Source organism: Candida orthopsilosis, assembly GCF_000315875.1.
Source record: "Candida orthopsilosis Co 90-125, chromosome 5 draft sequence".
Lineage (NCBI taxonomy): Eukaryota > Fungi > Ascomycota > Pichiomycetes > Serinales > Debaryomycetaceae > Lodderomyces > Lodderomyces orthopsilosis.
The window spans coordinates 1,188,302-1,204,757 of NC_018298.1; the positions used below are offsets into that span (position 1 = coordinate 1,188,302).

Consider the following 16,456-nt stretch of genomic DNA (forward strand, 5'->3'; position numbering starts at 1 on the left):
ATACGCTAAAGTTTTTATTGAACTATCTATCCATCCATCATTTGGTCTACTGCTACTACTAAAGCTATTACGTCTAGACTATTCTTCCAACTATCTGCTAAGAGAATGGTGCATCATAAAGTTACAATTATTGGTTCAGGTCCTGCTGCTCATACTGCTGCTATTTATTTGGCTAGAGCTGAAATCAAGCCAACCTTATACGAAGGGTTCTTGGCTAATGGGGTTGCTGCTGGTGGTCAATTAACTACCACTACTGATATTGAGAATTTCCCTGGTTTTCCTGAGGGCATCAATGGTACTGAATTGATGGAGAGAATGAAGCAGCAATCGGAAAGGTTTGGTACTGAAATTATTACTGAGACTGTTTCTAAATGTGATTTGTCACAAAGGCCTTTTAAGTTGTGGACTGAGTTTAATGAGGATGGTGAGCCAATTACCACTGATGCTGTGATTATTGCTACTGGTGCTAGTGCCAAGAGAATGCATTTGCCTGGTGAGGAGACTTATTGGCAGCAAGGTATTTCTGCTTGTGCTGTTTGTGATGGTGCTGTGCCTATTTTTAGAAATAAACCGTTGGCTGTTGTTGGTGGTGGTGATTCTGCTTGTGAAGAAGCTTTATTTTTGACAAAGTATGCTTCCAAGGTTTATTTGTTGGTTAGAAGAGATGCTCTTAGAGCTTCTTCAATTATGCAAAAGAGGGCTATGAATAATGATAAATTGGAGATTTTGTGGAATACTGAAGCTAAAGAAGCGAAAGGAGATGGAAAGGTTTTGACTTCATTAGGCATTTATAACAACAAGACAAAGACAAATTCTGATTTACAAGTTAATGGTTTATTTTATGCCATTGGTCATATTCCAGCAACAAAGATTTTTGAAAATCAATTGAAGATGGATGAAAGTGGATATCTTTTAACTAAACCAGGTACTGCTGAAACTTCAGTTGAAGGTGTTTTTGCTGCTGGTGATGTTCAAGATAAGATTTACAGACAAGCTATCACTTCTGCTGGTACTGGATGTATGGCAGCTTTAGAATGTGAAAAATTCATTGTTGAACAAGAAGATTAAAAACAACAACAACAAGAAGAAGAAGACGACGACGAAACAATAGAAGAATAGTAACTTAATTGTGTTTATAGACATTATATATATATACATACATTATATGAAAATACATTTTGTATATGGTATACAATCTTTTGAAATGTTTTAGTTGTAAGATGCTTTAAAATTGTCCTGAAAATACAATTTTATAAGGATTATAACAACTTCTTTCAACTTCGCTAGTTTCTTCGTCAATAGGACAATTATAAAATGGAGAATATTCTTCAAGAATTGTAGCCAAATAATCATCTCTTTGTGGCGATACTAAGGGTGCAGTATCGACCACTTGATGATGTTTATTGTCTTGATTAGTAAATGTATTCTCATCATCACAAGCAACAGTTGATGCAGACGAGGATGATGTATTATTTTGATTCAAATCATTTGCATCGTATTCATGAGCTTTGAAATTATATTCATAAAGTAAATTAGTCAATGCTGTATTTGAAACTGGTGGACAAATTGGATCCATTATACTTTCACATTCCTTGGATTCGATTGACTTGATACCATCATTTTGCAAATCAACATTTTCCGTATATTTGTCAAGAGTAACCACCTTTTTAATGGATTCTGGTGGTTCATTTGTATTCTGAAATGGTATCTGTTGATTCAAATCAATATCATTAACACCATCGTCGCTCTTTTTGTCCTTTCTAGCTTTCCAAGTCACGTCAATCTTCAAATCCACCAAAGCAGTGGCAGTAGCAGCAGCAGCAGCAGCAGCATCAACAGCAGTATCAGCAGCAGCATAACTATAACCGCAGCTATCACTATCAAAATTCAACAAAGTAGATTTAATTCCAGTAGTCTCAACCAAAACAGAAGATATGTTTGGAACCAATCCTTTGTTTGTCTCATCTTTCAAAACTCCTGATTGTTCCATATATGGCTCTAATTTAGTAACTACTGATTTCATGGTATGATATAAAACAGGGATATCATTTGGTGAAACAAGAAATGAAATTTGATCAATTGCAGTAATATTATTGGTATCCAAAGGAGTTCTTGTTGCCGTTGTCGAGTGTTGATCCTTGTTTGGATTAAACCTCTTTTTGAACATTTGTTGAATTGTCATATGTATATGTTAAGGATATCGTTATTGTTTATTGTCCTGATTATGTATTTGTGGTTATTATGGTTTTTGAGGCTGCAAAAAAAAAACACAGGGAACAAAAACTCAAAAACCCAAATGCAGTAGTAGTGGTAATTGTAGTGGTAGTAGTGGTAGTGGTAGTAGTAGTAGTCGTTGTAATGAATATTAGAAGGGTGGTTTGTAACTGTGTTCTTGTAATTGTTTGGTGATATATTTTTGCTATGCTAATGATATGCTTTGTTCTACTACTAAGTAGTCTTTGTCTTCTACTATCATAGGTAGTGCTTTACCAACCTCTAGGTTAATCAATACAATATAATACAATACAGTACAGTACTATGATCATATTCTACTGTAATTTAGAGAGTTGTGTAGGCTGCAAAATTGTGTTCTTCTGGGCGCAAAAACATCAATTTCACCTCTAGACTAAAGACAAATCTATAGATAGGGTTACACTAACAACAATGATACTCATTACTCTATCTGGTTACCTTTACTTTTCCTCCTGGTGTATATTACTCTTTGTATTAACGTGTATACGTCAAAATCACAAAAGGTCGTGTACATTTTGTGCAAAACCATGACATTTGCTTCAACTTTCAAACTCAATTCAAGCTATCTTTCCTTATCACCAGAGGTTTCCAAACTATACACATCACAACGGCAATTTATTTTCCAACATGTCATTCAACAGTACATTTGATAACGATATTGAAAGAATAGCAACAAATCATTCTCACAAATACAAAGATTATCCCGAATTTGAATCACTTTCAACTAGTATTGATAATCAATTACATCATATAAGTCAAACTCAATTATCAACCATTAAACATGACTTGCTACAATTTGAAAAAGACCCACTCGATCTCTCAATAGCTGAAAAGTTAAGTTCAGAATTTAAACAAACTACTGAATCATACCGTAAATTGAATGATTTTGTTAAACAATTGAATAATACGATAAAATCAGTTGAAGATGAGCGTGAAGATGTTGAAATCATAAATTATTTAAAGCAAAAGGAAAGTATTCAAATCAAGTTGATTAGAGATAGTCTTGGTAATTTTAAAAATTATCAACGAAGGTTTGAATCTAAACAATCTAGTCAATTACCTGCACCTGGTGACAACACCATAAACCCACACCAAGACCAAGAACAACATTCACAACAGCAGTCCCAACAACAGATACAAATCACGTATGAACCAGTAAATGCAGAAGAACTAGAACAACAAACACTTTTAATTCAAGAAAGAGAACGAGAAATTCATCAAATTCAACAAGATACACAAGAAATTAATAACATCTTTTCCAATCTTTCATCTATAATCAATGAACAACAATTTCAAGTTGATAGTATTGAAAATAATATATTCACTTATAGTTCAAATGCAAGACAAGCCTCAAATGAATTGAGAAGTGCTCATCGATATCAAAAGAGATCAAGTGGTACATTGTTTTGTTGTTTAATGATCCTTTTGGCGGTATTGGGATTTATAATATTAATAGGGTTGATATTCTAAAAACTATATCATATAATTTTACAGTTTGTTTTCTTATAGTTATTAGTTTCTCCATATATTGACATATCCATCGTCACCAGCTGATATTATAACTTCTTCGTTATTGTCTAGCTTAGCCCAACTTACACAGTTAATCTCATGAACGCCATGGGCTGATTGTTGGATACTTTCGATTTCCCAATTTCCATTCATTGTTTCATTATACACTACCATTTGTCCATCTGATCCAGCCGTCACTATTTTCCCTGTGATTGACGACCAAGCAACAGAATAAATTGGCAATGTATGGACTTTAGGTAATATGCATTCTTGTTCCCAGACCATTTCTGAAATGTGTTTGATCGAAGAAGGCAAATTGGAATTGGTATCAGGTCCATCCGATTGTAAACTATTGTTATCTTGACTATACCATATCCTAACTGTTAAGTCATCACTAACTGAAGCCAATCTGATTTTACCTTCCGTGGCACTGGGACTTTTGGGGTTCTCAAACTTTGAGCACCATACAGTACCCTCATGTGAATCCAAGACCCCAACACATGACCAATCATCATCATCAAATTCTTGTTTATATATACGTATAGTATCATCATATGATGAACTAGCTAATAAATTCATAGTTGGATGCCATGTAACGTTCTTTACATCTTGCAGATGATCGTTCAATACTGAAACACATTCAAATTCTTCCAATGTCTCGGGATCAGTTTCCCATATCCAAACCGTCTTGTCTCTTGAACATGAAGCAAGGTATCTACCACTGAAATTCCAATCAACTGCTTTAATCTCATTTTCATGACCTTCTATAATTGCCATTAAATTCCATTCATTAGACGGACTTGTTAAAACTTCAGCTTGATTATGCATGATTTCTTCAACGTCATAATTATCATCAGGTTCATCGATACCCCATATAGATATTGTTGAGTCGAATGAACCACTAGCTAATGCAGGTAAATCTAACACATTCAGTTTATAGTCAACCCCACCCATTGGCGGTTTAAATGATACTGATCGTACTGATCGCCTATGAGTATCTTCTAAATTGGCAATTTGGGGAAATTTTGGTACAGTGGATAATTTGTATACTTTGGTTGATTTATCAGTTGATGCAGTGGCCAAAAGTGGTAATGTCGGATGTGCAGATACGCTCCATACTTTGTCAGTATGAGCTTGTATTGACTGAATTAGTTGAAGCATGGGGTATATGTAGAAATGTGGTGTAGATTTTGCAATCAAATGAAAAGCTGAAAATTTGATGCACTTTTATTTTATTTTTATTTTTTATTTTATTCCAATTCATCAACGGGTTCATATATCGGAATTCGGGAAAGATGTTGATAAACCGCCCAGTACAAAGTCTTCTTCTACGAAGAGGTCTATATCAAACCCAACTAAGATTCAACTCATCCAAGGAGAATAAGCCAAAGCAAAACAATGACAAATCATCAGAAGTTTCCAAACGAGATGATGCTCAAGATGTTCAACGATTCAAAATCAAACAAACCACATCCAAATCTGCTCCGGCTCCGATGGAGTCCACCGGGATTGAACAACTCATGAAAAAGAATAATAAGCCATATATCCCCAAATTCAAACATCAGAGGGTAACTTTTGAATACCCTGATCTTCCCAATGAAGATCAATATAACAACTTGAACAATAAACCCAAAAGAATTTCACGATGGACAAGATACATACCCAAGATATTAACCGTGATTGGTGTTGCTTGGGCTGGGTATACTATCAAAGTATGGTACTTGGATGATCCAGAAGAAGGACAAGATAGTAATGAGTTACTAGACCCAAATGAGTTCCACAAATTTATCGTTACTCATAAAGAACAAATTGATGATGATCATTATATTATTGAACTCAAATCAAAGTATGATAGATGGGAATATAGCTTTGCTACTAATCCAGATAAGAAATCCCTTTGGAATGGGGATCACATATGGTCAGTTGAAATAAAACAGCCCGATATCAACGTCGTTAGATCATATACCCCATTACCCATGTATTACATGAAGTCAGAATATACTCGATCGGGTGAAAAAAAGCCACTTTTGAAAATCTTGAATCCTGAAGTTGACGATCTAGACAAGAATGGTACAATGTGTCTTTACGTAAAAAGATATAAGCAAGGAGAAGTGTCACGATATATAACTGATCGAGAAATTGGCGATGAATTAGAATTGAGAGGCCCAACAATTGAATACAAGTTTCCCTATCATCCCTTGAAAAAAATCCACCAACGTCCCATATTCAAAGATCTAGCATCAAAAGTCGAACCTGATAATTTAATTGAATCAATAAAGCGAGATCTGAATTTGCCTGATGTTGATAATTTGAATTTTTATGCTGCTGGAACTGGAATTGCCCCCATTTTACAGGTTTTGTTTTCCAAGAACCCGTATATGGGATATGTTAATATTCATTATTCAGCTCAAAAACCAGGTGAAATTGGTATTTTGCTGAGATTTTTGCTCTTTTTGAATAAGTTGGATCGGGTTAATATCAATCATCATTTTGATAGCGAGCCAAAGACGATATTGACTGGTAAAGACATTTCGCTACCAGCCAAATCCAGCTACTATTCACCAAAGAAATTAGACGAAGCCACGGCTAAATTATCTCCAGAAGAAGCTTTGAATGTGAGAATTCAAGCTATGAAAGATGAAGAGGAAATGAAGCTGGAAAAAGTAAAGAAATTGGTGCAGTCAGCTAGTGAGCGTGGTGAACGATTTGAAACTGGGTTGGAACAAGCAATGGCTACTGCCACCAAGCCCAAGAAGCCAGCTGCGTTGGCAATTGTTTGTGGGCCCGATGGATATGTCGAATATGTGTCTGGACCTAAAGACTTAGTACGTAAGGCTCAAGGACCCATCACAGGATTACTTGGGGAGAAAAAGTGGGATAATTCTAATGTATATAAATTATAGACTCGTAATACATACCTTGTACATATATGTTTATTCCTCTTCGACTAGACCAAGCTTCTTACTAAAATGATACAATACCCGTTGAGAGTCGCGATATTGTGAACATAAATCAATAACCTCTTTCAACAACTCTCGTTTATCCAATCCACAAATCTTTGGATTCCATCCTTTCACATCACTACTATCTTTGTCTTGATCAATGGGGCCTAATAATTCGTCACATACTTCATACAATTTCGCCTTGTATCCCAATTCACAGATGCGTTGTACATAAATGCAGAAATACTGATGGAAATCTTTATTTTCACCCAACAATTCACAACACAAGATTCGATTCTCTAGATGGCTTATTGATATTGTATTTTCCAAACTTTCAAATCCTTCTTTCATAATCATATTCTTGGAGATTTTATTGTACAATTTACCTCTACCTGATCGAGATTTACGCATGATTTCTTCGTTGGTTTTTTGTTCCAATAACTGAATGATTGATTCTTCTTCATCAAACATGTTTAATGATTGTGGAGCCTTGGTCTTATCGGTATCAACACTATCCCAATAATGAGATCCAAATGCCCACCATGACTCGGTTATGGTTTGCCAAATTCCAAGATTCTTATTATACAAGTATCCCGAACCATTGGAACATGTAACTAAAGGAATACCCTGCGACGTAATTGCACATAGTGTTAAGAAATCAGATTTGGTTAATCCTGTTTCTTGAAGTTTGGAACCTAGTTCCAAAAGTGATGCGATTGATGTCTTTAACTCAATTTTCTTAAGCTCTAAATCCCAAACGTACATTTCTCCAATACATGTCACTACCATAAGAAATTTCCCATGGCTCTCTAAAAATGAAATTGGTGCACCAAGAATAAGTGGTGGTAATAATCGTTTACCTGATATATGCAGATAGGTTAAAATTTCTCCATCAGCAGTTGCCACCGCCCAAAAGTTGGAGCCCTCACATGCCAAATGAACAAACTTGGGTACGAAATCACACCAAATTTCCTTGTCCCTTTTGAAATAAGTTACTCGTGAAGGCTTGGCTTCGTTTCCAGATCCATTCTTGATGTCCAAGGTAAAAAATTCATCACCAACTTTTTTACTCTTCAATTGGAATCCAAATCGTATCTTGGGGGTAGGTAATCGAACCTTGGCAAATGATACATTGGGGTTCAAAACCACTGAACCAATGAATTTGACAGGCTCCATTTCTCGTTTGGGTTTTTTTGTAATATCACCATTTCCATTGGGTAACTGTTCTTCAGTACGAGCTCGTTTAGACCGACTGAATTCTTCAGACACCGAGTATGAAGGAGGGTCAAATTCCATTGCACTTTTTACTCCGTCTTCGGGGATTGGTTGGGATTGAGTAAGTTTGGAATTGTTGGTGGCACTTGTTCCATTGTTTGAAATCAATATTGGCTGAATTCTTCTTTTTCCGTCTTTGGTTGTGATCTTTTGCTTGCTTAGGTTAGGTTGTGGTTGTGATTGTGTTGGGGGTTGCGATTGCGGTTGAGAGGTGGCGGTAGTAGACGGTGATTTGGGCTCCTTCTCCTTCGCAGTCAATTTCGGAGATGGCTTATCGGGTACTTCTTTTTGCGTCGTGATTGCTTTTACATCCTCTATGGGTGTCGCAGCAGTAACTACTTCAGGTACTATTTGGCCCTTTGTGATGGTGGGATCGACTTTCTCAATAGTTGTAGTTTTTTCGGACTCATCAACTTGCATCTTGGTCTCGTGTGCCTGACGTGTTTGGCGTGTCTCACGTGTCTTGTAATTTTCACCGGTTGCAACAATTGCAGTTGCCTGGTCGATGTATTCAATAGGTGGTAACGTTTTGCGGTTACCTGAAACCTGTTCATACTCATACCTAAAATTCATTGGCTTCATCAGTTTGACCGAAACTGCTTTTAGTTCGTTCATCTCATTTGTTGACACCTCATATCCCAACTCATCAGGGTAGAATCGAAGAATACCCAAGTTTCCCTTTGATGTACAAAACAAAATGCTGCTATTGATTGTCCACACAATGTCATATATTTGAGCATCAACCACATGTTTGAGAACCATGATCGGTGAAGTTTTCGATGTGTTCCAGATTGCAATGGTTCCATCGGATCCACCAGATGCAATCACATTGTATAAATTATTCTCTTCAACACGAGTTTCCGAATATAGATGACGGCTGAATTTGGTCACTTCACAGGTTAAATCATGGCCCACTAAGCTTGCAGTAGTAGTCCAACTCTTCGTACTCGAAACCAAGGATATAAGTGATGTTTGACCTTTACTGGCTGTCGGAATAGATATTAGTTCTCCATCGGGAGACCATGACACTCGTTTGTATCTCACATTCAATGGGTTTTTACTGAATAGTTTTGATATCTTGTTAACCAATCGAAATTTGTATAATTTAGTATATGGATCGTACTCATATTGGAAAAGAGTTATTTGTGTATCATCTCCAATACTGGTGAGGTAATTTGTGACACCGTTGAAAGCAATACTTCGTTGCACCACCAAGTTGTCTTCTGCTGGTGACAATAACTCTTGAAGTGTGTTGCGTTGAAGATCGTAAATACTCAATTTCCCATCAGTGGAACTCCAGGCAACCAACTTCCCGTCTCGTGAAATAGACACATCGACAATTGGGCTCAAACCAGTTTGTTCCACTTTGAATGGGTAAATTTGCTTACTTGTAACCTTTGCTTCAAACCCAAGCTCATGGAAATAGACATGCCCTTTGGAAGTAGTTGATATAAAGCTATTGTAGGAGCCGGGTATCCATTGTATATTGTTCATAAATGATTCTTGACACTTGATTTGTTGGAGTGGCTGTAACTGATCGATCCTCACTCGTGTATCTTTATTATTAGCATCATTGTCTAGGTTTGATATATCAAGTAGTTGGGCCACGTTCCACAAATTAATCGTATTATCTTTACCTCCAGTTACTAAAACTGTGCTGTCATTGCTGATTGCCATACAATGTACTTCACCATCGTGTAATGTTTGTGGTAATAGTAGAAATTTCATTAACGTGAAGTGATAGAGGTGGTGCTGATGTTTTCAGTGTACTGCTTAGGTCTATGTTTTGATGTTTATTCTTCGCGCCAAATTAATCTTTGTTGTGGTTCTTACAGTACTTTTGAAATGGCAAAAAAGTTTAACAACATGGTAATGTACTAGATTCAATAGCTTTTGGATGGCAGTAATGATCCTATCGAACCATTAAACTTCTCTCCAAGAGCCAGATTGCTACTTCCAGTAAGATTGCCGTTCGGAAAGCTCACCCATGGCGTGTCTTTAGCTAAATACTAACCCGAAATCAGACTTGGCCACGTGTCAGTAAGATCTAATGTTTAGAGCTTTTCAAGACTCATTCCTATAGATACTAACCTTGGCTCTTTTTTGTTATTGATCAGGATACCTCTGTTTATTCGTCTTATAAGGCTATTAATTGGTAGCTCCAATCTCTATTTGTATTGTCTTGGCTGGGGGAATCACAATAGCAAATGAAGATGAAAATTCACCACCCGAAAACAATAGAGGACCAATGACTAATATAGAAAGATGACTGTTGATGCATGGTTCAAGGTTCGACTATTCATAATTCCACTAGGGATCGTATTAGGATTAGGGTATCTTAATTTTGCATTGAATTACTCATTAGGATATCAAGAAATATATATCCATCATTCACATGGGGTTGCTATAACTCTTTGGTGCTTATCAGGACTTTGCCAGGTTATTTCATTTGTCTACTGGGGATTGATTTTGTATGTTGGTCCTGGGAAATCTCCCAAGTTTCCGCTTTTCGACATTTATCAAGAAGGTAATAAAGATATTCTACCGTTGCCTGATTTATTCTTTTGTGATAAGTTTGGATTCCCGTTTTATGATTCCCATACCCAATCTTTACGAATTGAGAGATCATTTTATTCCAAATACGTTGGATACAATGTATTGAAATTTGATCATTTTTGTCTTTGGATTGGAAGTAGCATTGGTTTGACAAATTATTTGTTTTTTATGAAATTTTGCATCTGGTTCTTGAGCTTCTTTATCATCATGTTGGTCTATGTTAGTCGCTACACGAAGCTGTCTATAAACCTGGGCGAAATCAACCACAATTTCATTTTGTTATATATTATGAGTGGGTTTTGGATCTTGTGTATCAGTGCACTTTTCATTTCCCATGTTTTGTATGTTTGCCAAAATATGACCACTTTGGATGATATTTCGATAAAGCAGAAGATTAGATATCAACGATGGAAGAATAGACGGACGGAAAACGAAGGAAAAAGTGGTGAGCAGCTACATTGTCTAGCTCCAAAGCAACCAAGAAAAGAGAAAGGAAAGAGATATGTTAGCGTGAAGAAGGATAACATCAGATTGGTTGTCGAATTTGACGTCACAGAATGTCCTTTCAATATGGGATGGAGAAGGAATTGGATCAATTTGGTGCTCAATGGTAATAGGACTAAAGGAAAGGATGAACAATACTACACTACATTCAGATTCATACAAGCGATGGTTGTATTAGCTGTACCATTTGCTGAAATCCCATTTGAATTACGTCGAAGAAGAGCTCTCTCTGACTTGGAGAGTAATGCAAACGGTGTTGAAAGAAAGATTGCAGAGTTCATCTTTTATTCCAACGAAGTCAGTCCCGAGTTTCTAAATATGATAGAAGATAAGATCGAAAAAAGGGAGTGTTATATCCCAAGCTACTTTTTGGCAAAAAGTGGACTAAAGTGAATCGAATAGACGTGTATATAATATAGCCATATTCACATTGGTAATGACATAATTTTATTTTCCGCGACAAAATCAATCCCACAAAGAACTCATCTCTGCTTTGTTATCAACGATGGACTTTGTTGGAGAGATTATAGAACACGAGATCGAACCTCCCTCGGAACCAACTCCGTTCAATGCACCTACTGGATTTCCTGACCCTCAAATGGTAAAAAAAGTTTCACGATGGAAACAAAAGCAATCAAAATCGCCTACATCTGAATTGCCACCCCAAGATGAACCCACAACTGAGCTTACTGAGGCGGAAAAAATTGATAAAGAGAACCGTGAAAGAATGGCCAAGATGTCAGAAAGTGAAATATTGCAGGAAAGGCAAGAAATTTTGACTCAACTAGATCCAAATCTTGTTCGAAGTTTGTTGAAGAGATCAAACAAGAAAAAGCAAGATGAACGTAGTGAACAACATACAACTAGCCATGATCATGATCACCATGAACATGCCGAAGGATATAATGGATGGATCGGTGGAATGAAAACTGCAAAAGGATTGACGGATTTATCTCAATTGGAAAAGAAAGAGGTGGATAAAGCTTTAGGATTGGATTCAGAGCGTAAAGTGAGATTCGATGATGATAAAGTCGAAAGGATAGCGTGCCTTGAACCTGATAATAACAATGACATGCAAGTTGAGCTGGATTTAGATGCAATTGCTCCAGAAGATTACCAGCTAAATCAAGGGGAGGATGAAGAGATGCACGAGAGTACTTCAAACGTACATTTCACTAAACCAGGTCAAGATGATTTAGATTTAGACGATCCTGAATTTTTCGATAAGCTACATGAAAAATATTTTCCCGATCTACCCAAAGAGACCGAAAAGCTATCATGGATGACAAAACCATTGCCAAAGCAAGTCTCCACTACTTATGAGAGTATATCCGACATGAGATTTGATTTCAATGGAAACTTGGTTCAGATTAATATAGATGAAGAAAAAGACGATTCACAAGGTATACCGACGTACCTTGGTCTACATCACCATTCAGAAAATCCACATATGGCAGGTTACACATTGAGTGAATTGGTTCATTTGTCGCGATCAGTTGTACCTGGTCAACGATGTATCAGTATACAAACACTAGGAAGGATACTACACAAATTAGGCAAACATGAGTTAGGTATTATACCAGTTGCTGAAACTGAGGAAAATCGGGATATTAAAGAAATGGTACAGACTTTTGAGAAAATGATGTGGGATTTGATTGAGGAGTTGAGAATTATTGATAGTATTACTGAAGCTGCAGATGAAAAGTATACCAAGAACTTGTCAGTTCGTAGTTATGCTATTGAAGCGTTGTATCTAATCAAAACTGGAAAGTAGATGATTAGCATGATAATTTTGAATTTACCATTCAAGGTAATCGCCCTGTATAGAAAGACTCCATGTATTTATAGAGAATAAATGTGCACAAATTATTTCATAAAGGATGGATCAGTGTAACAAGTAGGCTCCTCCACCCTTTTTGAATCCTGATAACCCAACATGACCGAAAAGTGTAACCGATACCCATCGCCTTAATGCACAATATCCTGATCAGAACGACCAAGAAAGAAGCTTCAGGTACATAGAATCAATTAACACCATTTCGTTGATTGTCAAGCATTAGGAAGGGAATAAAATGGCAGATATCAAGTGGAAGTAATGGACAATAACTGACCCAAAGACTTCCCAATGATCCTGAAAAAGAATCCCGAAACCAATAACTCCAAAACGAAGCCACCAGTTTTGTAGGAAAAAGATATTCAGTTTGTCAGTTTCATTCCCAATTACAATTGAATTCTGATCTAGTTTATGTTGTAAATTGTGCTGAGTAGGTGTTCTATTTACGCATATTGACACATTGAACCGATGGATCCAAAAAATACAATGATTTCTGATGAGTTTCTTTAGTACTCGTATCGGACAACTTAAGTTTATGCGATTGTGATTGTTGAATTTACATGGATTGAATTTAAATGAAGTTGAAATGTGTATATTATTGAGTATTTAGATGGACGTATTTGATATGGAAGGTAAGATAGAAGAAAGATTTTTCAAAAGGATATTTGATGCTGAAATAGAAGCATAGGTATGCACGTGTATCTCACGTGCATATATATATATATATATATATATATTTTTGTCTGTTGGGACAAAATGATTTTGGAGACAAACACTCAGCCAAACAGAGGGTAAAGGGCATTATACAACAGTCTCATTGCATTAGAGTGTACCCAGTTGCATAACTATGAAAAGTCCGAAATACATAATACAATTACTAATAGTGAACCTTGTTTTACTTTCAAATTGTGTCCATGCAGTTTTAATTGACAAGGCATTTACTTCAACTGAATCTATAAATTATCTTTTTCAAACACCAGTTGATAATTTACACATTTTACACAATGATGTATTGGTAGCTAAGAACGCTGCTCAACAATGGATTGGAATTGACGTATTGAACAACAATTTAATTCAATGGAAGTTAAACCTGGATGTGATTAAAGACTATCAACTTTTGTTCACTCATGATAAAATACTTGGATGGAAATTGAATGAGCCGGAAATCGTTGAAATTGACACAAATGGCGGAGTTAACTTTGCTGATACAGGTGTGAGGATTGGTCACTTGTATGAATGTGAATATGGTGATGTCTTTGTCTTGACGAGTGATAATTCATTGGTTTACATTGATCAAAACAAGGTCAGCCACCAAGTTCACCCGAATGTTTCAAACTTTGTTGTTGATTGTCATCAGGGATATATCTATCTCATTATTGATAGCACATTTTTGATAAAGTTGTCTACTAAAGGTGAAAAATTATATGAAAAGGAAGTTTCCTTGGGATCCATAAGAGAATTTAAATCGGGTATCGCAATAACTCAAAACGATCAAATTTTTAGACTTGATCATCGCTCCAAGGCATTCAAGAGAATAGATAATGACGAGTTTGGTAATTTAGTTGTTATTGATTCAAGTTATTTGTATTCACAATCTCCACAAGATATTAAAGTGATCAATATTGAAAAGAAGGCCAAACAGGTGCATGGAATTAAAACTACATCGAATGTACAATATTACTCAACTACTTTACAACATCTCTTGATTGTTAGTGATGGCAGTTTACGTCAAGTTTATGATTTAACTGATTTCTTGTATACTCATGATACAAAAAGCATAAAGAAATTCCAATTTAAGTTGAAGCAAAACTATCCTTATCAGTTGATTGCTACTACACCAAACTTCCAATTGGGATATGTTGCCCTCGATGAGAATCTTAATGGTGAAGTGTTTAGTTTATTCGATGGAAATAAGATGAAGAGCATCAAGCCAACAAAACCACAATATTCAGCAGACAAAGGAATCTATATCATTGTTGATTTTCCTGAATCAGACAAGATCAAATCCGAGGTGTACAATCTTGCCAAGGAATCTAATAATGGATTAGTATTCACCAATTGGTTACATCGTGTCATTAGACACTTGAATGAATTAGGTCGATATATCGTTGATTATAAGCACTGGTTTGATTTTGAGGATTCGTCATTGGATGTGTTTAACAAATTGATTGTCTTTTATGATTCAAAAGAACATAAGGTTATTGCATTGAATTCATATGATGGTGAAGTTGCTTGGGAATCATTTCCACTAGGACTCGACAGTAAATTCATAACTTTGAAGCAACTTGATACACAAGATGGTCAAGGTGAAATCATTGTGATTTTTGCTAATGAAGTTTATAAACTTTATTCTCATAATGGATCAATTGCTCAAATTGCGGTTAATGATGGTGGATACACAAGTATTGTACCAGTTGATACATTTTATGCATTGGAAAATGATCACAAATTCATTATACCCCAAAAAAATCCAAACGGGGGTAAATTATACTTTGCCAAAACAGTGAACAATAATGAAATTGACGGACATGTAATTCTCTCAGGTTCCACTGAATCCGTTCAAACATGGTCTTACAATTTCAATGAACCAATCGTGGCACAAGCTCGTATAAACAATCAAGATTCACAAGTGTCAACTATTGGTATACCAAAATCAGACAAATCAGTCTTGTACAAGTATCTCAATCGAAATTTAATTGGTGTATTGACATTGGAAGATCAATTGAAATTTCATTTACTTGATGGTATATCAGGGGAGTTATTGTTTCAACAAGCTCATAATAAATCGGAGTTAATTGATCCAAATTCGATTCAATTGATTATTGATGACAACTGGATCGTGTATACATATTTCACAAAGCAACCACGATTAGAACAACGAATCAATGTGATTGATTTGTTCACAAATAAAAAGGATAAGAAGACCCAAGAAGAATCCAAAGTTGGTCAAATATTCACTGAATCATTTATTTACCCTGAACGTATCCTTGACTTGTCATCAACTCAATCGAAATATGGCATCACTTTAAAATCAATAATTGCATACACTGAATCAGGAAATCTTGTTGAAATACCGAAATTCATCTTAAATTCAAGACGTCCTCAACATCAATTGAAACCAGGAGAACTTCAAGATGATTTCAGGTTGACTCCCTATGAACCAATAATACCAAAGAACAATTATCAAACGATTAATCACAAGTACCAACTTTGGGCAATTGAGCAAAATGGAAGAAGCTCTGTGTCGTCTACTCCTTCTTCTTCTTCATCCATTTTAGTTAAGCCGACTGATTTTGAAAGTACTGTGGTTGTATGTCTTGTCAATGATCAGGTTCGTTATTGCTCATTAGTTCAACCTAGTTTATCATTTGATTTATTGAATCCTAAATTTGAAAAATTGAAATTGGTGGGAACGATTGTTGCCTTGTTTGTCGTGTTTATTGTGACAAAGCCATATGTCGCTAATAAGAAATTGAAATCACAATGGTTAGATTACAAAAAATGAGAAACATAAAGAAAGATGTGTTTTTTAGAATGTTATTAGTGTAAGAGGTTAATGGTGTGGTTTGTATATTAACTATTA

At 35.8% G+C, this 16,456-nt stretch overlaps 9 protein-coding genes across 9 annotated transcripts; 6 read left to right on the forward strand and 3 right to left on the reverse strand. All coding sequences in view use genetic code 12, as the record gives it.

The window, feature by feature from the left end:
- Positions 1-105: 105 nt before the first annotated feature.
- CORT_0E05320 (Trr1 thioredoxin reductase) lies at positions 106-1,068 on the forward strand (the record flags this gene model as incomplete). Its single annotated transcript, XM_003870198.1, has 1 exon — positions 106-1,068. One exon carries the CDS (start codon positions 106-108, stop codon positions 1,066-1,068), a length of 963 nt encoding a protein of 320 aa, XP_003870247.1.
- A 157-nt stretch (positions 1,069-1,225) lies between these two features.
- CORT_0E05330 (hypothetical protein) lies at positions 1,226-2,182 on the reverse strand (the record flags this gene model as incomplete). Its single annotated transcript, XM_003870199.1, has 1 exon — positions 1,226-2,182. One exon carries the CDS (start codon positions 2,180-2,182, stop codon positions 1,226-1,228), a length of 957 nt encoding a protein of 318 aa, XP_003870248.1.
- Positions 2,183-2,880: 698 nt separating this feature from the next.
- Positions 2,881-3,723, forward strand: CORT_0E05340 (Pep12 protein; the record flags this gene model as incomplete). The annotated part of the gene is made up of 1 exon (XM_003870200.1): positions 2,881-3,723. The coding sequence occupies one exon, from the start codon at positions 2,881-2,883 to the stop codon at positions 3,721-3,723; it is 843 nt and encodes a 280-aa protein (XP_003870249.1).
- A 42-nt stretch (positions 3,724-3,765) lies between these two features.
- Positions 3,766-4,923, reverse strand: CORT_0E05350 (Cia1 protein; the record flags this gene model as incomplete). The annotated part of the gene is made up of 1 exon (XM_003870201.1): positions 3,766-4,923. The coding sequence occupies one exon, from the start codon at positions 4,921-4,923 to the stop codon at positions 3,766-3,768; it is 1,158 nt and encodes a 385-aa protein (XP_003870250.1).
- Positions 4,924-5,057: 134 nt separating this feature from the next.
- Positions 5,058-6,665, forward strand: CORT_0E05360 (Cyc2 protein; the record flags this gene model as incomplete). The annotated part of the gene is made up of 1 exon (XM_003870202.1): positions 5,058-6,665. The coding sequence occupies one exon, from the start codon at positions 5,058-5,060 to the stop codon at positions 6,663-6,665; it is 1,608 nt and encodes a 535-aa protein (XP_003870251.1).
- A 30-nt stretch (positions 6,666-6,695) lies between these two features.
- On the reverse strand, positions 6,696-9,707 carry CORT_0E05370 (hypothetical protein; the record flags this gene model as incomplete). The annotated part of the gene is made up of 1 exon (XM_003870203.1): positions 6,696-9,707. The coding sequence occupies one exon, from the start codon at positions 9,705-9,707 to the stop codon at positions 6,696-6,698; it is 3,012 nt and encodes a 1,003-aa protein (XP_003870252.1).
- A 537-nt stretch (positions 9,708-10,244) lies between these two features.
- On the forward strand, positions 10,245-11,432 carry CORT_0E05380 (Pfa5 protein; the record flags this gene model as incomplete). The annotated part of the gene is made up of 1 exon (XM_003870204.1): positions 10,245-11,432. One exon carries the CDS (start codon positions 10,245-10,247, stop codon positions 11,430-11,432), a length of 1,188 nt encoding a protein of 395 aa, XP_003870253.1.
- A 112-nt stretch (positions 11,433-11,544) lies between these two features.
- CORT_0E05390 (Rba50 protein) lies at positions 11,545-12,813 on the forward strand (the record flags this gene model as incomplete). The annotated part of the gene is made up of 1 exon (XM_003870205.1): positions 11,545-12,813. One exon carries the CDS (start codon positions 11,545-11,547, stop codon positions 12,811-12,813), a length of 1,269 nt encoding a protein of 422 aa, XP_003870254.1.
- Positions 12,814-13,720: 907 nt separating this feature from the next.
- CORT_0E05400 (hypothetical protein) lies at positions 13,721-16,378 on the forward strand (the record flags this gene model as incomplete). The annotated part of the gene is made up of 1 exon (XM_003870206.1): positions 13,721-16,378. One exon carries the CDS (start codon positions 13,721-13,723, stop codon positions 16,376-16,378), a length of 2,658 nt encoding a protein of 885 aa, XP_003870255.1.
- Between the last annotated feature and the right edge of the window lie 78 nt (positions 16,379-16,456).